The sequence below is a fragment of the Lonchura striata genome, chromosome 8, assembly GCF_050655825.1.
Source record: "Lonchura striata isolate lonStrDom1 chromosome 8, ASM5065582v1, whole genome shotgun sequence".
NCBI classification, from domain to species: domain Eukaryota; kingdom Metazoa; phylum Chordata; class Aves; order Passeriformes; family Estrildidae; genus Lonchura; species Lonchura striata.
In genome coordinates, this window is record NC_140710.1 from 18746306 (window position 1) to 18767795 (window position 21490).

At 38.3% G+C, this 21490-nt stretch overlaps 1 protein-coding gene across 5 annotated transcripts in view; it reads right to left on the reverse strand.

Moving 5' to 3' along the window:
• Positions 1–3650: 3650 nt before the first annotated feature.
• PLPPR5 (phospholipid phosphatase related 5) overlaps positions 3651–21490 on the reverse strand; it is a 110291-nt gene continuing 92451 nt past the window's right edge. For all 5 annotated transcript variants that reach the window (XM_085585935.1, XM_085585933.1, XM_085585934.1 and 2 more), the window contains 3 exons: positions 15721–15897; positions 14110–14229; positions 3651–5854 (listed from right to left, as the gene is read on the reverse strand). In XM_085585935.1, coding sequence (XP_085442061.1) covers positions 5822–5854; positions 14110–14229; positions 15721–15897 — 330 coding nt within the window. In that variant the 3' untranslated portion in view covers positions 3651–5821. The remainder of the gene's footprint in view (positions 5855–14109; positions 14230–15720; positions 15898–21490) is intronic.

Genomic DNA, 21490 nt, shown 5'->3' on the forward strand with positions numbered 1-21490 from the left:
AAGGGTCTTTATCATCTTCCTGATGCTTTCAACTAGGATTAGCTTCAGTCCCATCTTCAAAGCAAACAAAAGGCCATTTTCTTTTGTTTTGCTAAATAAGCACTTTATTCTCATTACATCAGACTTATTTTTAGAATATTTGACTAGAATATCTTTGTCAGTTGCTACTTTATAAATAGAGGTTGCTAAGGAAGGAACAGTAGCTGCTTTTCCTTAAGCAACAGTAGAAAATAATATGAAATAGCAAATGATTTCTTAGCAGAAACAGCAGACTAAAAGTAGCATTTTTCTTCTACTGTGAAGAAAGTACATTTCAAATACAGAAATTCCATCCCTCTAGTTTTTTTTTTTTTTTTTTTTTTACAGTTGTAGACATGTTCATTCCCTTTTTCAGGATTATTTGCCTATTCAGAGCAGTCCTAGGAATTCACAGCTTGCATTCAGAACCACGTTAAAGATTACTAACAAGACTACCTGCAGAATGTATGTATTTAGGTTTAACTTTGGTACGTAGGAAAAAATTTGACAGAAAAAGGATTTGGTTTCCTATTTTTGTTTATTTATTTTGCCGTGAAAAGTGTTAGATGAGAATACTGGTGCCAAGAATTTGGGTTTTGGGACTCAAGCTCTTTACTGGGGCTACTACACCCCATTTTAGAGGATTTCAGTAATTCTTCAGGAAGCTGACTGCTGTACACTGTTCTGGCTGTAGTCACTAGAGGAAGATATTAAAACAGCAGACCTACTCTGGGGGAAAAAAACCCAAAGGCTTGGGACTTGTCCACACAAGAGACAATTCAGGACAGTTTATCTGAATTACCTAGAGATTTGCTATAGACTAGTTAGAATCAAGTAAAAACTCTGGGTGTAAACTTTTGTTCAGAATTAAAGTGTCCTACTTAAATTAGATTAACCTTCCAAATGTTTTATGCAGCTAGTGACAACAGACCAGAGTAGAAGGCATGAAAGCACATCTAAAATGGTCTGCTGATGAACACAGCCATGATCCCCTTCTGCCTCATGAATATCACATCTCACAGCAGAACACAGTATCAAGAGCTGACAACTGGAACAGAAGAAACTGAGTTCAAGGACACCATAGGCAGAGAACTGGCTGTCAGTTCCCAGAAAACATGTATCTGGAGCTCAGGCAGAGGCCAGTTACAGTGCTTCCAGCTCCTGCCATCACCACACACCCAGATCATGGGATGGTTACATGTCACAGCATAAGGCACATTTGAGGCCAGGAGCATCATCAAACAATTTCAGAAAGCATCAACCCACACAAAGTAACACTTACCTCATCAGAAGGCTTCAGGCATCTGCCCATAGAGAGCAACATCTTACCACATCAGAAGGCTCCAGGTGTCCTTTCTTGTTCTTTAGCCCAGCCTTTTATGGCCCTCCTGTTCATGCATTGCACCTGTGTGCCCTCTGTTCCCTCTGGTGGCTGCTCAGTGCCCCTGGGCACTCCATGGCTCATTGCTGTCAGTGCTGCTCACCTGCTGCTCACAGCTGTAGCCCATTAGGGATGAGGCTCAGCCCAGCCCCACTCCCAATTATCACAAACCATGTGCCTACAGTTACAGGCAAATGGAAGCTAAGCACCTTGTAAAGCTTAATGATGCCCCACTTACCTCCAGAGCTTGACTAGGAGAACATCATCAGACACAGGGGACAAGTTTCACGCAGGATATGCTGCAGTTCCTAGGATTCCCTACAGAGAAAGAACAAGCTCCAGTACTGACCACGGAACCAAGTACCTAATCCTCTGTGTTGGAAGGGAACTGAGGTTTCTAATGAGGTAAATACAGGCAGCTTACTATGAGCAACAAACCTGTTGGAGTCATACCTTGGTCTGGCAACTCGGCAAATGCTGAGCAAAAACCAGGCTTATCACAGTCACATGAGGGCTTCAATTCCCACCCTTGCAGGGGTCTTTCTGGGGTGTTCACAGTGTCTTCTTCCCCAAACATCAGGTCAAACCTAGAAGCTCTAAGAAGACTTATCAGGCATTTTCACACAGGAGAGGATGCCAAAAAGGCAATACTTATACTGGAAAGTCCCTAGTGGGCAACAGCAAGTGTAAAGCTTTCACAACCCTAGGCATGCAGCAGAAGTTCAAGTGGCAGAGAGACTGTAAATATTTGCTTTTCTCTGCTTCATCAAAATCCCTGAAAACCAAAAGGCCTAGAGAAAGTGGAAGAAAAGGCCAAAAGCTGAAGCCATACTAGGTCCTCCTTTAGCTTTCCACTTGTCCAAGTGAGAACCAGGCAGCTCCTGGCTCCAGCTGTAGTCAGGCTTGTAGTGCACTTCATGATCTGTCCACTCTCTCAGAGGTGCTTGAGAGGAGAAAAAAACTGTTCATGCTGGTGTACAGCAGGAAAATCCAGTATGCTGGGGTTGAGGCAGCTGTCAGAGGCAGAGCTGGGTAAAAATGCTCTTGATGTGCCTGGAGGGAGGTACTGCAGGGCTCAGAGGTCTGGAGGTCTGCTCACCCTTCCACCTGCAAATGCTTCTGCATGTCCCCAAGGCTGAGGCTATGCAGATGGACAGGGATATATTTGATCAAAACAGAATCAGTTTATCTGCTCCTAAAATGTAATGCACTTTGCTTTCTGATGGCAAGCCTCAGAAATACCAAAATTAGACTTCAGAAGAATATAAAAAACTCCCTGCTAACACAATGTGCAAACGGACTGTTGCACTTACTGCGATCTTGGGCAGCACCAAAATTAGAAGGCAACAGCAAACAGCAAAGAAAATTGCAGCTAAAAAATACCAACATTATCCTTTTTTAATACATATTGTTAAAATGAACATTTTTAAAAGCTGAAGAAATGCGAGCCTGGATGCCATCACCGCATGTCTTACGCAGTTCCTGATTATAAACGAACAGCAGAATCCATATAAGAGAATCTAAAATGGTATGGATAGGAGCCCAGCTGGTGTCCCCATATGCCTTAGAAATTCCATTTTTAGGAACACAGCAGCATGTAACTTTAGGGATGCTTCTCAAACATCTCATTTATAAATAGAACAGAGCTGTTTCATTGAAGTACACATGGAAAAGGTCCACAAGAATAATAAAATCAGTTGCATTCAAAACACTGAAATGGTTCAACCACACTGTTGTCAGTAGGAACCACTCTGTACCAGAATATTCCTTGAATGAGGAATGATGCTCCTTCATCACTGGGATTTTCTAAAAAGCAGTCACCAAAAAGCCATTTTAGTACAAAAGTGCCAACTTAACAGTTTTGGTAAAACTGCTCCTGCTCAAGGCTTTTTTGGGTCCAGAATGGAAGAGCTAATACCCAAACTTTGGGGCACTTGAGACTCACAGATGTGGGAGGGCAAATTCTTGCCTTTTCTGAAAATTAATCAAAGCAGTGTCTGGAGCTTGGCTGGTCCACATTCTGGGGAGAGTCCTTCCCCAACAGGCTGTGGACTCTGCAACACAGCTCTTCCTCTCATGCTTTTCAAGTTCACCAGAACCACTTCTAAGGGAAGGTCCATAACGTGGGGATTTCTGGTTAATTATGAAAATATGTCATCAAATGCAATTCACATAAAATCATAATTTCATTACATGCACGCCATCAACCAAAATATATGTAAAGCAGACACCTAAAAAAATACACTACATATGAATGAAAAATTATTTTATTTAAAAATACATTATACAGCAGAGTGTCTCTCTTTTTGTTTTCTCACTGCTGGTTCACAGAGATAGTATGATAATTTTAACCCAAATATTTGACTGGGAAAGATCCTGAGAAAGAGACCAGTTACAAGCTGATGATATACAGTACACTGAAAAAGAGTCATCTCTTTTAACATAAAAGAATTTCTTGGTAATCTTATAAATCAGATATAAAAAAATGCAGATTTGCTACCATGCAAAAATGAGTGAACATTTCATTTAAATCTGCACACAGAGAAATCATTAGTACCTTGGAACCTAACTAGCTAGACTAAGAGCAGGGTGAGTTTAACACGGTGATACAAACTTTGGATCTACTACAATTTTGTAAACACAGTTGATAGTCTAATAAAGGTGGATTTTCAATCACCTAAGTAACCTAGTTGTAGCTAAGGACTCTATTCTAGGTATTTTCTCCCCACAGACATATTTCTTCAATCTCTTCATTCTCAGCTTAGCACAATGACTTCGTGGCATATGCTCTATTGCACTCAGAGATGACTTGGCCTTGCCCTGTTTGCCAAGCACTCTTTAGGTAGTTGTATTTTAGTGAAAGCAGAGGTTAAAACATAAACTAAAAGCAGGCATTACCTGATAACTATGTGAGAATGCATTAGAATTCATCACAGAAAAAATATACCTGATTCTACATCCTTGTGTTTCAAACATACTCTAACAGTGATTAATGCACAGGAAATACACTGAACGCTGGAAAATTTAAGGCCTAAAATGCTCAACAGCCTGCACTGACCAATAGTATTCTCACTGTTTCTACAGTGCTAGCATTTTATCAGCTTTTGCCAGAAGGATACTGTCTGGCACATGTTAAGAATGTCTTCAGTATTTACAATATTCAGATCCAATTGGTGCTCAATTTTTATAGAACAACTTCACTATGAATAGTCAGCACAGTCTTCCAAAGGAGGGGGGGGGCTTAATCTGAATATTCAGAGCAATAACAGAGATATGGTAACACTGGCTGGTGTTGAAGAAAAATCAATTTGTCAACACCATGCAGACTGGCAGAGGATTTTTTTTTTCTATTTTTAAGAATATGAGTCTCAAACATAAACAGAGATAAAAATTTTTGTAGAGATAAAGTCTGCCTGTCCTGGTCACTTAGGCTGAAAAAAAAATTAATTGAGCCATTTTGCTTTTTCCATGAGTTTTCCATGAAAATGGAGAGTAGACACTCAGATGAACTTTTCTCATTAAGCTGGTGACCCTCTTCTTATCTTAGCACCCATTCTCCCAGTATAGTATCAGGGAGTATAACAATCATGAGAAGATGCAGGCTGCCTTGAGTAATTTGATTAAATGACTTATGAATAGCACAGCTTCCCATCAGATATGCTAAGCTAAGAACAGAGCCCTTAACCTTTCATGGGATATTATTAGTAATAAAGAATATATCAAAGATCAAACTCTCTAAATTATTCTCATTTCTTTTAACCTAGATACATATATGTCATCCAAGACATTCAAGAACTACAAAACAACAATTCAACTACAATTATGTCAGGAAAATATCCAAATAAATAAACTTTTAATTATGATACAATACTTATTACAGTAAAAATTGGCATTTTTTTCTCTTCAAAAGCAGAAGCACCAGTCTTACATATAACATACTGTTTGAATGATATCTTACATGGAATACAGCGTAATACAATGTGCAAACAGCATTTTCATACAGAACATAATATTTGTCTAGTTTTTATACACTGAAATTGCCTCAAATGGAAACATGTTCATGCTGAATTAAAAATGTAGATTTTAAAAATCAAAGTTAAATCAAATACAAAGTACTGTTGGAATAGGTACATGAACCATTGAAAACAATGAGAAGCCAAAATAGAGGGTAATGTCAGATACTTAGTGCTCAGTTTGTCCCATTCCATCATAAAAGTAAACAGTTAATATTTTTGCTAGAAAGTAAAGTGACGTTCTAATATTTAAGAATTCTTCAAAATGTTGGTATCATTTTAGTGATGTAAAAATCAAGTCAGAAATAGGACTTCTAAAAATTTCTTATTTTTGATACACTGCAAATATCATGTGTGGGCTGTGAAAAGAGATGAAGTCCAGTGGAGTGAATATACCTCAGCGTCAACATCATGTGACTTCTGCAAAGGCCGTGATGTGGTTCTACGAGTTAAAGGAAAAACAAACAGATAAAAACCACAAAACCACACAGACAGCAGTCACCATTGTGAAAACTTTTGCCTCCTGGGTTTGAAGGGCAGCCATGTACTTGGAGATTGACTACTGAAGGATGATGTAAATAAAACTAATTTTCACTGCACTGCTCTCACTCAATCCCATAGCAATTCTTAAGTGTTGAAAGACTGAATAGGGAAGTATGCTGAATAAAGTAATTATGTGTGATGGTTCTATTATATTTTAATTTCAGATGGCTTTTGCTTGTTTTAAATTAAGTTTAATTTTAAATTACATGTGAATAATTGAGTTAGCTGTACTTTTATTGCTATGTTATTCATAATTGAAAAAAAATTCCTAGAAATTAAAATGACAGTTTCTGACAGATTATAATACTCTATTTCAGTGTAAATACAATTTTAATATTAATTTTTTAAAGATTATCTTCTCTCCATGAGCTCAATGGCACCAAATCAAGATGCAAAATGCTTGAAATCAAGTGGCATTTGTCAGTAAGAACTCATATTCAAATTTTGTTTTTCAGACTCACTAATGTCCAGTTGAAAGCTAAGAACATTTTCCTCTTTCCTTCAGTGGGACAATTCTTAGGAACACTGAGATGTATATTGGAACACAAACATTCTATGTGCAACTCTGAAACCCTGCAGCATCCCAAAGAGTTTGGCTACTTTTTTTATACTCAAATCTAAGCAAGTGACTCTGATAACATCTGAAAGGGAAGGCAACCACAGAGTGATGTGCAGGACCCAGAGAAAGTGTTTCCCTTTGGGCACACTGTAACCTTGACTGCACACTGTAACCTTGACTGCCACCATTTTTCACAAACCATGCAATGGTGAAATTAGTAAAGGGAACCTTGATGTTAAGCCATGTCTTTGTTCCCAAGCAAAAAATGCACAGAGAGTAAAACACCAAGCAAAGCACTGCAGAGTTTTTCATCACTTTGTCTCCTGGGGGAGATTAAACTCAGAAGAGAGGAGATGTGAGCTGAAGAGGAGGGAAATGTGGATAACTTGGGGAGAGTGGGACCTCCCATTTTTTGCTTAAGGGAAGTCTTGGAAAATCTCTTATCACACAGCATAAAAAGTGCTAGAGAGAAACAATGTCCACCATGTAAGTTTTAACTTCTCAGTTCCTCTTTAAACTGCCTGAATATTTGTCTATCAATCTTAGCAGGGGCAGACAGGCAGGTATCTTTGATTTTTCACATTAGAGAGAAGAAATTAGAAATGCTTTGATTGGAGAGCTGCCCCTTATGGCCCCATCTCCAAGCCAGGCTGGCAGCTTTGCTCCCTCTCTCACTGTGCCATAACTGTACTGCGTCCAGGGGTGAAGGTCTCTTCCACCTCTCCTACAATATGCATTTTAGCTCTAGCAATGTTCTTGCTGTATACTATGCCAGCTTTCATAAAAGAATACTCTTCAACATTTAACAGCAAGCATCATGTATATTCTTCCCCAAAACAGAATTTATGTATTTTAAATAAACAACAATTATTAAACCAGACCAGATTTTTTTAAAAAAGCACTAGGAAAAAAAAAAAAGTGCAACTTTCTATGAAAAAGTTTTCAGTAAAAAATAGTAACAAATGTAATTGCTTGCAGATTTTTATTCTGCAGAAGAAATGAAAAGTTAGACTTCCTAATTTAGGAAAAAAACAAAAACAACCCCAAGCATTTTATTTGGCTGACCAAATTATTTTTTCGAGTATACAAAAGATGATACAGTGTGCAAATTCAATGTCTCTGGAGTTGCTGTGAGGCTATGATGACATTTTCTTCATAGTATTTATTTTATTTAGACCTCAAAAGTCATCCTGTCAACTTAAATCCTCAGTCTAAAATTATTCACTTTTTTCATAAGATGGTCTAAAAATGAGGAATTGGAGGGAAAAAATAATTTCTCTTCATCTCAATCAATTCTTTCAAGCCCTGCTACGTGCCATCCCTGTCTCTAAGTGACACACATTTGTCTGTGATGCAGAGAACTAAATGCTCTTTCATGTGGCATTAATTCAAGAGTGGATAATGATTATTTAGGGAAAGGAAAATGTGGTTCACACTCCTGCCAGCCATACTTCCAAAACCAGCAGGTCACCATCCTGGGAAGACATGCAGAGCATGGGAGATAATAACACAGAAGAAAATCCTCCTTCCTCAATAAGCCCTCAAAGACAACTGCTAAGCTGCTGATCATGGACCTATTGATTTGGACCCTACTGAAGGCCTGTCAATTCATTTCCAATGGACTCAGCAGGGTGATGCATAACTAGGTCAAAATTAATCACTTGCTGACGGCAAGAATCACTGATACAGATTCATGCAGCTGTCTGGTTACTCATGCTTTTTCATGCTACCATCTCAGGCAAAACTACAAATAAGCCTTGCTGACACTCTGCAGAAAAAAGCCCAAACAAACAGCATCTCTCTGGAATAACTACATTTCAACTCTTTTAACTCTGCTTAGATTTGCTGTGACAAGGGTCAGAGTGAGATACTAACTACTGTCAGCAAGCAGATTCACACAGATGCAGGAAGACAAGCAAAAAACCATGCACAAAACCTCAGCTTCTCCAATGTCATGGGAAAATTTTTTCCATAAAGCTCTCAAAAGAATCAGAAATGCTGAGGGTCTGCTCAATGGCAGCAGTCTCACAGACAGGCAGACCAGCTTTTGTACCGTCCATTCTAAAAGGACAGTACCAGGCTGGTGAGCAAAGCATGCATCATAATTGTGCTCTCACACCACTAACAAAAAAGGTAAAGCCAAGGGCTAAGCCTTGAGTGCAGGTTTCTGGGGGAAATGATCCACAACTCTATATCTTTTGTTAAGTTTTAATTAATTTCTGTTGATAAGCAATGCTATAATGTCAAAGCATTGAAAAAATAAATTAACCTTTTGGTGATTTGCAGTTTTCATTATATATATTAAATATTTTTAGATTTTTTTTTTTTTACTTTGCTCTTATCTATACAGTTAGGAACATTTAAAAATAGTCATCATCCTAAAAGAAGACTCATCCCTTTTTGAAAACAGGACTTTGTAAAATTGTTCGTAATTTTTCCCACAGTAGAGTCCATTAAATAGAAAAATACTACTGCAGTACTTAGGCAAATGATAGTTGATCAAACAATAATAATAATGTTATCATACAATTCTGAGTCAGCAGAGTGTATTTTCTGCTCTTACTGGAGAAACGAGCGTTTCAGAGCAGCAGGAGGCACGGAGGTGGACCTGCCCTGCAGCCTGCACAGAAGGCTCCTGCGCACATACGCGATTGCCTTAGAGCAAGGGGCTCGCGGCGCTCCGTCCCTGACAGCCACGAGCAGAGCCTAAGGATGCGTGCTCTGAGGGAGGCTCCTTGCAAAGCGTCTTCTTGACTGTGACTAATGCCTCGATTCTGTAACACCTACAACACGTACGTTTGAGGAGGTCACACGGAATATATTGTTCCACTTCCCATGTTTAAGTATTCGTTTAGTTGAGTATTAGATGTAGTGATCACCGTTTGTGTTCAATCAGAAATAATTCTTGTACAATCCCCCAGAAGCAGATTTAAGCAGAAGAATAGGACATGACTACAAATTCAAATGTTTGACATTGAAACAAAACTGCTTATGATTTTTTATATGCTGACTCTCCTGGGTATGTGTTTGTGGTATGTGTGGTATGGTTTGTGAAGTAACGTTGCAGTGTATCTCACTTAACAGACTGTATTATCAAGAGAGAATGATTATGCCAAAAAATGCCTATAAACTGATGTAAGCACATGGGTTCCCAGCAAACCATCCTGGAGAAGAAAGTATGGACACCTACAAATGCTTTTGGACATCAGGCACTACAGCATTTGGAGACCTCTCAACTGAAAAATTTTGAAGCAACAGAAATGGACACAACCCTATCCCACATCTGCCCATAGTATGATGAGCTAAAGCATCTTTGTATTTTGCTTTTAGCTGTGAGCTCAGTGAGAGGCCAGGCCCCCTAAGCCATGGTGCCGTGAGAACACCAGGGCATGTAACAATTGAAGATTTGGTACCAGCATGCTTAAGATGAAGAAAAAAAGCAGTAACATTGAGAACTAAAATTTTCTGCATTATGAAGAAGCTGTTCTGTATCTCATGAGTAATCAAAATGGAGTAAATAGAAAAAAACAATACTCCTTAAATTCTGAGGAGGAAAGCTTTCCCAGTCTTAAAAACACTAGCAGAATTCATGCAATATCTACACTTACTATTGCTAGAATGTTTTATCACCATCATTAACTTTGGCACATACAGAATAGAACAATAATTACTGTATCAAACTCAAGAAGATTTCTGAGACAGTTAACACTGACTAAAAACTGATATGATGGGCAACAAGAATGTCACATATTGCAAGAGGAACTCCAAATGCTTATGATCATTAAAACTTGGAAATGGTAGAAGGAGAGAGCACGTAACCTAGGTCTTTTGAGTCCAGTCATGCTGGATAGTCAGTCTTACGGGGCAGTATAAAAAACTTCACTGTAACAAGAAACAATGATTGTGTTTGGGAAGGTTTGGGCACTGCTGACAAATAGCAGCATGAAGGAATGCCAAGCAGTACCTTGGGGAATAAACGCAGCTTAGCTGTCAAACAGAGCACTGCCAAGAACCCACTGTGCAAATAAGTAGTACTGAATAGCTACAGAAAGCACTGATAATCAGACACAGTAATTATTTCATCTCATCTCACAGAAGATGAACAATGGTAAATCTCCTAATCCAACACTTCCTTCTGAAACCTTCTATCTCAGTATTCTATCTACTGCCTCCATTAGTCCTGAAATGCTCCATGTTGTATTTGTATTTGACTTTTTTCAAAGCTAGAATACTTACAAAAAATAAATAAGACTAGCAGAATCATAAGCTACTACATGATGGCTAGGAGATCTCCATAAGCCCTGGCCAATTTCAGGTGATTTTTGCATGAAAAAATGTCAGTTTCCCCTGAAACAGGAAATAGTTTGTGACTGCACTTGGATAAAGCCGAACCAGGTACTATCCAGAATATCCCCATTTCTCAGTAATTCCTGAAAAAGAACAGAACTCTCTAATCTTGACTGTGGTAGGATGAGAACTTCCTCTCAGTAGGAGGCTGCCAGCTAACTGAAACACCAGCTGTCTTCTAAGAGATGAAGAAGGTCAGAGACAGAAGAGAAAAAGAAGCAGATGGGTGAGTGATGAGGTTTCTTGGCTTTCATTCTTTTCATTAATTCTGAGGATGATTATAGTTAAGGTAAAAGTCTACACTGCTGAGCAGGCCCTGGTAAGGATCACTCAAGAATCACTGCAACTGCAGCTCATTTGACTGCATGGGTACCCATGCAGAACAACTAAACCAATTGCATGCACCACAATGAAGCAGATATGTCCTGCAAACAGTGAGCTAACCTTGTCACTAAGCAGCAGCAGCAGCTCAATTCAGAGTGTCACAAAAACTTATGCCCATATAAGTGCACTTCAAATGTAGCTAGACCTCCACCAGAACTCAGTGGCAGCACGGTGAGCATGCCAGGAGCATTTGTTCTACATGGAGAAAGCACTGGAATAGCGAGTAGCAGACCTGGAAACAGCAAACTGATGTGCTTCCAGGCCTGCATGATGCATCATGTGCTTACTCATTTACAGGTGAATATATTACAAAATCGCCATGAGTGGGATCCTATCTGGCAGGCATTTTTAATGAAGTAATTCCTTAATGCTGGAGTTTTAATTGCTTGATCCCAGATACCTATACTGTTTCTTAGTGCCAGTCACACGCTTGCATTGCTTCCCACTTGCATTGCCTTACCCCTTGATAAGTTCAGACAGGATTTGTGCTACTCCCAGTAGCTAATTTTTGACAGTATCCTGTCTTTAATATTGGTACAAGAACTTGTAGATTCCAAATAAGGAAAAAAAAAGTTTTAAAATGAGCAAAATGTAAATCTATGTGCATTCAGAATATCGAACTGGAATAGTCCTGACTGAAATGTAGTGAAATGTAACACGTCTCTAAAGGAGAAAGAGGCAAATAGCACACAAATTATTTAGCATCACTCTCTCTCCAGAACAAATGATGTAAAATAAGAAGGGAGTTAAGAAGCAAAGACTAATTCAAAAATTCTTGTAGCAATGGTAGTTAATTGAGAATGCCTAACTTAATTTACACCTTAGTTCCCTGAAGTACTGTTCTTAATGCCTTTTATTTAACAGGGCCCATCTTCTAACTAAAACTTTAGATTAAACAAAAAAAATACATTTAAAAAAAGGTAAAAATATCTGTAGAAACTCAAAACCTAAAGCACTCAAATGTAAGTAACTTCATCAATTTTTTGCTAATTCAATTTTAAATTTTCTGCAAGTGGAAACAGAAGAAAGCATTTCCAAGCAATTAGCGAAGTCTTCACCTTATCGTCCTTGCACCACATCCTCTCTGTCTGAAAAGGAAAATGGCTTTGCAACATAAAGATGACATCTCAGCAAGTGGTATCACTTTGTGGTCAGTCCCCAGAGTAATTAAAACTAATCTCTAGAGAGAAGCTGTAGGACAGCAAACAGCTACTGTCTACTGCCATAAGAATATGGGTTCAGAAGGAAAGAAGCTCATTCATAATAGAGTCCTGGGCAGTTCACAAATGGCAGTGGTTATCCACAAGCAGAGCAAACATTACTCCGGCCACCATCCTCCCCACTCTCCCATAGCTTTCCCCACAGCATTTCAAACTAGGCCAAGTCTCAGGAAAAGAACACTGTTGATCATGAGTTCTCAAACCAGGTTCTCAAACCAGGTAGAAACATGAAGTTAAAATGAATTCTTTATCGCCAGAAAAAAAATTTAAATTTCAATATCCAGAGAATGTATATGTATTACCTATGACAGCTTTTGAGCCACAGAAATGGCTTCTATTGCATGAGAGCCTAGCACGTAAATAAAACATGCTCTTATTGATTTGGTATGTTCCAGGCCAAATGACTGCTTGTTTTGTTTTGACATTTTACAGAAAGTTTACTGAATGGATTATTTTGAAGATACACATTCATCATCTAAATGCTTGTTCAAGCAATTGAGACTCTGACCTCCTTATGACAAAGTATCAGAAGTAGCTTAGACATATTTGGTTCAAAAAGGCATGTTAGACCATTCTGAAAAGAAATCTTCCTTCCCTTCAAGGAAAGGAATAAAAAACCCAAGACTAGCAGCAATTCTTACTAAAGAACAACTTCCACCACGTTCAAGTGAATAAGACAGATTGGGAAACGCTTCTTATGTTGAACATGAAAAAATTATCAGAATTAATCTGGAATGCCATCTTCAAATATGGACATAACCCAGTGGATTTTAATGAATTATGACAGATACAGTCATTAGAAAAGCAAGCCTTCCTTTAAACTTTGCACTACTAGTTCAAAGCTTCCCCTTGGTAAAAATGTCTAAAATATTTTCTGTATTTGGTTATGTTATCTATTTCAGTAGTTTTTTGCTCATAAAATTAGTCAGACAATCTTACCTAACATATAGTACAACACCATCTCCAAAAAATATAAATGGTTATCACAGTAAACTAAAATAAATGTTATTGTGATACTTATGCAAAAAGTCTTGGCATAGGCAGGAGACTCTCACTAGCATGTTCTAGTCTAAAATCCCCTGTGCTCTGACAAGAGATCATGGGGTTAGTGCAGTTACTGTATGGCCCTTGCTACTCTCACTTCCAAGTGGGCAGCCTGTCCTAGGGCTAGCATGTGTCTGATGACAGAATCCCCACAACTGACCCAGAAGGGACTGCATCCTATGCTCTACACCAGGCTGAGGATGTACCACAAACAGATAGGATAAATGCCACTTGTACCTGAATTGCAAAGCCCCTTGGGCCAGGGGTTAGACCTTCTTCCTAAGCATTCTAAGATTCTATGTTCTGTGGACTATCAGGCAGAGTATTAATCACATTTACTTGAGGAACACAAGGGGAGATGGTCTCAGATCTACTCAGCCTGACTCCATGGGCTTAGCAGCAGCTACACCAGTGAAATGATGACATGAAGAGTCTCCCAAGGGGTGTCACTGAATTTAATACCTTTCTACTTTCTCTTTCACTGACATGTTTCTTTATTTTAAATCTGATTACCTTGGCACTCTTCTCAGGATAGTTTGTGATCATCCCTCCAGGAAAGCCACGTTTTATTGAATTGTTTTTTAAGAAGTCAGACATTACCTTTTCTAAAGGGCTTTCTACTCTGGGTATGCTGATCATGGGCATCTGGGTCAGATTATCCAGATGAGAATGCTCATGTTCTGGCTGACGTCCTCTGAAGTTATTTACCACACAAACAACCTAGAAGGGATTTGAAGATAAACAGAATACCTAAGGAACAACTCATTTTTTCAAGCTTTGATCCTGACAATTATCATTAGGCAGAAATGACACCAACTTTAGTCACAGCTTTACAGTAGAAACACTGAAATGTGAAGTTCATGTTTTACAGAAAATCCTTAATTAATATTTCAAGACAAATGACTTTCAAGCGATTTATTGGTACATGCATTATTTGAGAACCAAAAAAACCTCTTCTCTGAAAGATAATCCATTACTGAAGCTGCACAACAGGACACCAATTATTATCAGTCTCATGAAGAGATGTCTTGCAGCATCACATGGCATTAACCTTAAATTCCTGGGAAGGCCAGCGCCATCTCAATTTTGATCAGAAAAGACTTTCTCAAATGAAGAGTAAGAAGGGGAATAAGAAGGCAAGGACCATGCCCAGTCTGAATGTAACTTCAAATCTGCTCAGGGAAGCAGATTCCCACACAGGGACTTCATGATGTGATGTGTAACAGTTTGTGCTTCTACTAATTACAACACTCAGCTGAGCAGTAATGTTTGCCAACTGCATTTTCTTCAAAACACAACTAAATTTTATGTCATGCTACTGGACACCTTGTGTGGAAGGGAACCTCTGGAAATGCAAGCAGATGTATTTTAAAGGAGACTTGCAGCTACCCTTGCATGTCTCGAGGAGTGGAAACACCCACCCCCAGCCATCCCTGGGAAGGTTCTCAGCCAAGCCATGCTTTCAGATCCAAGATCTTGAGACCAAGACCCTGTGATCCAATAGTCAAACTCAAAAGTGTTTTCATGGAAAAATACTTCAAAGGTGTATTTAGCACTATTACAAGTTACCAGGCAGACAAACCTATGGGCATTAAACAGCAGTGACTATTCTATTCTATTGTCTTGCACTGCAGATATTAGTGAAGGTGATGAATAGATTGGAAATAGTTTTCTGACACAGACAGTAGTCATTGGCAACTGTGATTAACTATCTGGTTTTGGAACAAGCTCCAGAAAAAGAAAAGGCTAAAGAAAAATTTTTTGACATAGAATATATGAAATTTCAACATAAACCTGAACAACTATGAAATAAATTCATTAGAGTTATTGTAAAGCCAGAAAAACAAATGTTACCCTATTCTCTGATCAATGTGGGTACCACTATATTGAATTTAATACTTTATCCATGAAATCATAACAATGTGTTATTCTGAGGAATATATACGTCCTGCAAGTGGGCCTTGCTGCCTAAATTACTGTTTGAAATGCTACAATCTGGTTTATATGGAAGTCAAAAGAGATAACTGGATCGGTCCTTTTTTGACTTCACATTTCCGAGTGTATGTAAATACTGCTAAGGAAACTGATGACTAATAAGGAAAACTAAGATATGTGTCTTTTGTTATTTAGTTATCTGAAGGCTTTTTTAGAGATACAATGTTATACGTTGATTTTTTTTTCCAAACAGAAGTGACACAGACACACACTTACCAAAAACACTGCTATAGATATTCCAATTACAAATCCTGCTATTACATCTGACCAGTGATTTCGATACTCTGCTACTCTGTTGATTCCAGTAAGGAAGGCCAAGCACATTAAACCCAAACACAGAACAGGTTTTGCAAGCCTTGTTCCTCTGGCTTTCACTGTGTTGGTGATATACATCTGAAAATTAGAAAGGAAGAAAGTGTAAGACTGATGAATAAAAGCTCTGTATTTTATTTGACTAGAATATGTGTATTTGGTGCTTTTTTCCTGGAGTGGGGGAGGGTGTAAAGAAATTAGGAGGTAGAGTAGTAGTAGATAAAGTCATCACATCCTTTTCCTAGGGATACAGAAAAAGAATCAGACCACACAGCAACACTGCATTTTACATGAACCTGAAAGGACTACAGAAAGCCAGACAAATTGGACAATCCTATCTGCTTACTCTCAGTCTGTGTACTTATTTATGAATGCATAGAAACAGAGACTGATTTTTCACTGGGCAGTGTTGACAGTAACAGAAAAAATATCTACCCTGAAGTACTATTAGTACTATTACAAGCTACCAGGCAGAATAAGAAAGGGAATACATAAAGACCTTTCTTTAATTTGCAAAAACCTTTCTTCTTATACACCACTTCTTAATGTGACTAATTAGTGATTTGTCAAAAATCAGTGAAAAGGTAAAAAAGAGTCAAAGAGCAGTGAAAACTGAACTAAATTCCAGCATCTATTTTTATAAATATAGTTTCAACCAGTGAATATAATAATAGTTTCAACCAATGCTGAACTAATACAACCCCATGCTTCACACAAACCAATCTAAATGCTGCAGGTTTTATGCATCAGACTGAGAAATCCATTTGTCCTGCTGCAGTCTAATTCTCCCTGAGCAATACTACTGAATTAAAAGCTGTGCCTGATAACAGAGCAGCTCTTCTGCCCTAAGAGTGCATTAGTGACTACCAGGTTTAACCCAGCACTTTCCAAGCTCTGATGAGCCAATAGAAGAGATTAATACCAAATATTTGACTTCCCATTCTATTGAAACTTAGCATTAAGACTGTTTGCAATGCCTCTCCTCCCCACCCCCCAAAAATTATACTTCAACTAACAAGATTTTTGACAAAAGAAGTTTCTACTCTTTGCAGAAGATATTTCTGTAATTAAACCACTGAAATCCTAAATCTTTAAATTTTAAACAGGATCTAAGTTTTTAAAAAGAAGAATGCCAGTATTTTCTATGGGGTTTCCCTAGAACTTCTGAATTTGCAATGCCATCACTTTGGACTGAGAAGGAAAACAGATGAGCCTGCATTGAAGAACCAGTACCACTTCTTTGGCCAACAAATGGGCAGTCCTTTGGGTTTGTTTGGGGATTTTGTACTGTCTGAAACCAGGGAATCAGTTTACAAAGTGTTGTAACAATCGAGCCAAGAAGCAGTTCAGAAAGTGTGGTTGTAGTTACCATAAATTAAGTGAAGAAGTAGTGGTCAGTGCTGGTCTAAAACGAGTAACATCTAACAGTATTTTTGTTCAAAACACTAGAGAAAGATCCATTGTTTGGAGGATGAAACAAAGCTTAATCTTAAAATAACATCTAGAAGTCCAACACACAAACCTTCAGTGTACTTTATATGATGAACAGGAAATCAGTAGAAAGATTTCCACTAATTCAGACAAAGGAAAGGTGTGGAAAAAAGAGTTCTGGGGTTTATCTTCAAGCCACATTCTCCTGTCTTCTTCCTAGACCATTTCAGAAACAGTTGATTTTTGTTTTTGCTGATTATTCTTTTATCTTAGCTACTTGTACTTTTGCAAGCTGTCTTCAGTGAGTTACCCTTACCATGTGGAAAGGTGATAAGAGAACTGCAACTTTAATATCCAGCTTTTTAGCCCCACTGGTTTTCTCCAAGCTATAGCAGTACTGCACTGAATTCAGCAACCACCTGTTTTAGGGAGTCTCATTGTTCTACTGGATACTACCACCATTATCCACACTCACACTATGTGTTAGGACAGCTAGTGCTAGGAAAAACACTGGAATATTTTTAATACTCAATAAGAAAATCAAATTTCAAATACAGCTTGGGTAAAATTGACATAAGGGAGTTAGCAGAAAGCTATCCTGCATTTAATTCTGTATTGTGTTATATTAATTGAAATGACTTCTGAGAAGGAAAAGCTTGCTTATTTAAGGCAAGTCACAGTGACTTATTTCATTTATCTATAACAACTGGTCATTGCCCAAGAAAATTACCTCAATTTTTAATAAGACAAAACATATTACAGTACAAATACTTGATTCTGCAGTACTTTAACATTTTTAATACAAAGCTGAACCCAAAAAATGTTCTGCATGAAATTCTCTGAATGTTTTTACAACCAAGTATGTCCTTCAAATCCCTACTCAAAGCACTGAAGAAAAGCAACCACAGATTCATGCTGGAAGAGAACCTCATAAATTGAAAGAAAAACTTTAATTTAAGTGGGTTTGAAATATGAATTTAAAAGAAATTTTTACCATCACCACCAAAGACAAAGCTACCTGTGAAGTTTCTGATGTGACTGGCTCAGGCCACAGTGTAAGGAACAATGATACCCTTGGCATTTAGCTTGTACTGGTCTTGTACTGGCTTGTACTTCAAAAGTGTCAGGTTGCAAGTCTCATGTGAAGTTTGTCCTAAATCTAGTACAAATAAAATAATTCCAAAACATGTTAAGAAAAGAACAGGAACTCTGTGTAAAGTGCAGAATGAAGTGGATTCCTGGGCTACGCTGCAAGCTCTTTCTAGGCATCTTTCAGCTATCTTTAGGCCCACCCACACCAACATCTAAGCACACAAACACAGGTGTAACAGGTCTCAGAATCCCATTTTAGCTACATTGGAGCTACACATCAGGCTGGGTGCTCCAGCCAGGAGGGAAGATAATTTTCCTTGCTGATTTCATCAGCCTGGGGCCTAGGGATGCAGGTAAGAAGATCCCTCCTGCGTCTGCTATTTCATTTCTCCCTGATTTAGATGGACAGTGTTTGCAAACACTGGGAGACTGACAAAGATCAATGACTAATGACCCGTAAGGGAACAAGAAGAATGAGGAAGAAATGGGCACAGGCACCCATCCCAGACAGCTCTTCAAACATAAATTATCTCATGTTTTCTTTTGTTTTTACAATGGGCTAGCATTAAAGAAATTATCTTGAACTATTTCTATAATATAAGTAATGTTATAAATGTTTTACCCAAGGAACTTTCACTACTCATCAGACCTACAAGAAAATAGACACTCATATCAAAAAGCTGAAAAAATAGTGGGCTGTTGTAGTCTATAAACAGGTTCAGTGTTTAATTAGAATTCAGTTTGACAATCCAAAATCTTTTAAGCTTCCTTTGGTAATAATTAATGGGCCAAACTACTTCTAGAGCAAACCAAAGTCATATTCTCGAATCATCTGGGTCCTTCTGCTGTCCATTGAAGGTTTCTTTTAGTGTTTCTGAAGCCTCCTCCAGCTTTCTCTATATGTTTTGACCTAATTATTTATGTATGACATTAGACCAAAATTAGCTTTCAAAGTCAGGGGCTGGCTTAGCAAAAGGAAAAGAAAGCTCCAGAATTCCGGACCTTACTATTAATTTTCCCACTATAAGCTCCCCATAGCTGTAACTGTAAAACAACTGGAGAAGGTAAGAGGTATCTTTCTCTGTACCGAGACCATAAGGCACCTATTACAAAGGCTGTTTTCTTGAGGATCTGAATTGTAATGAAGAGCTGACTGACATGAAATTTATACAGGTCTTTAGACAAATTCGTGGATCAAATGGTAATATTATTATTTGGTCTGAAAGAAACCAATGCACTCATTTTGTGAAGCTCATGACCTATGTTTTATTATCGGTATTGAGGGATACTTGCTGCACCAAGATACTAAAAAGAAATTCCACATTCCTAGCGTTGTTCCTGAAAGGCAGCCAGAAGAACCCTTTAATTTCCTAACAAAAAATAGACAACAAAGTCAATTCAGTGAGGTAGCTCTGCTAGTCCTTTTCTTCCTAAACACTCCCTTAAGTCTGTCTGAGAAGCCTATCATGCCTTCACCAGCTGCCCATTTAGCTGGAATCTAACAGGCACTTTCAGACAAAGGACAGGCGAGACTACACCTACACTTATAACTGGATCAAGGAGTGTCTCTGAGGAGAATGTCACCACGCTGCCAGCACTGTTACCCAGACTGTCTTGCTGTCTTTTCCCAGTGACTTAGAAACACGCTGAACAGCAAAATCAATGCAGCAAAATGCCAGGAGCAAGAGCCTTGCAGACAATATGATCATGGGCCAAACAAAAGTTCTGCAGAGAAGAAAATATTATTTGTAGGCTTTACAATCTGCTAGTCCTGTCTGAAGTCATGGCTGAGGCCAAGGGTTCAGAGTACAAAGCAACAAAAGCTGCCTACAGATTGTGTCAACTATCAAGACATGAAGCCTGTTCCTCTATCATTACAAACCCAAAGCAAGCGTGAAATGTGTGCAGTAACACGAAGTTCAAACACTATCTTACCCAACTGCTTTTGTGCAATGTAATAACGGCAACAAAAAAAGGGCAAAACTTAATAGAGTTAAAATTTCCCTTAAACTACAGCTAACCATGACCAATTCCCTAGGTCTGCACTACCAAAGGATAATTGTTAGTCACAAGTCTTAAATTTAAATCTATGGGATTAGGCTGAATAAATCTCCATATATAACTTTGGAATCCTAACAAAAAAAGACTCATGACTTCTACTTCCTGTGTCTCAATTGTGGAAAACACACTAAATATGTGCAGACTTGGCTGCTTCAAAATTTACCTCTAATTGTCCAGGTTATGTCAGCTTATGTATATCAAAGTGTGTCTTATACAATTATATACTGTTTAATAAAGCTGCAGTGTTTGCCTTAATATCTATGTAACAAATATTGTTTCAGCTGGGTGAATTCCAGTGCTGGTAAGAAATGAAAGTAGACGCAGTGAACTTACTAACCCAACTCAACCAGAAACAAACAAACAAACAAAAAGATCTCCAAAAAGATCAGAGCAGACACCTAAGGAAAAATCCAAGCACCAGCCAGATTAATTAGAGATTTCAGAACAGATTTACAGTAGCTCATTTTGAAAACACTGGTACACTGGAAAGAATAAACCTGAAAGTCTGAAGAAGAAAGGCAATGTATCTGTGTTTGGAGCAGGGTAGAGAGAACTGCCATTCAATATTTCCATTGCTAAATCTCTCTTGATAGGTACTGGAAGTAATGGAAGCAAACACTACAAAGCTCTAAATACTAGCAAAACAGCTGTTTGAAAATGACTGCACTTTCAAGCAGGAGGGGAATTCTGAGTTACCATAGCAGCCACCCACTCTCAAAAGGGAGAAAAGAGGGAAAATGGAAGACTCAAGAACTTAGATGAAAAAAAGAAGCTATTGTTAACAAGACAATATGCACAGATGCTAGGCGATAAGGATGTGGCTGCACTTAAATGGAATGAGATAGGGGAATTATTAGATAAAGCATAGGTTTTGTTTCTAAATTAGTTGGTGAAAAATCACACAAGTCTAAAAGCATTTACTTCATCACCTTGGAGAGCAAGGACCCTTGGGTCAGCTCTTTGTGCGGTTTTTTTGTTTGTTTGTTTTTCCCTTTAAGCTGCTTTTATTTTGTGCCCAGCTGGCTGAAATAACCAGGGAAGATTCCATAACAATCTCTCCCTCTCTCCAAAAATTTCTGTTAACCAAAAA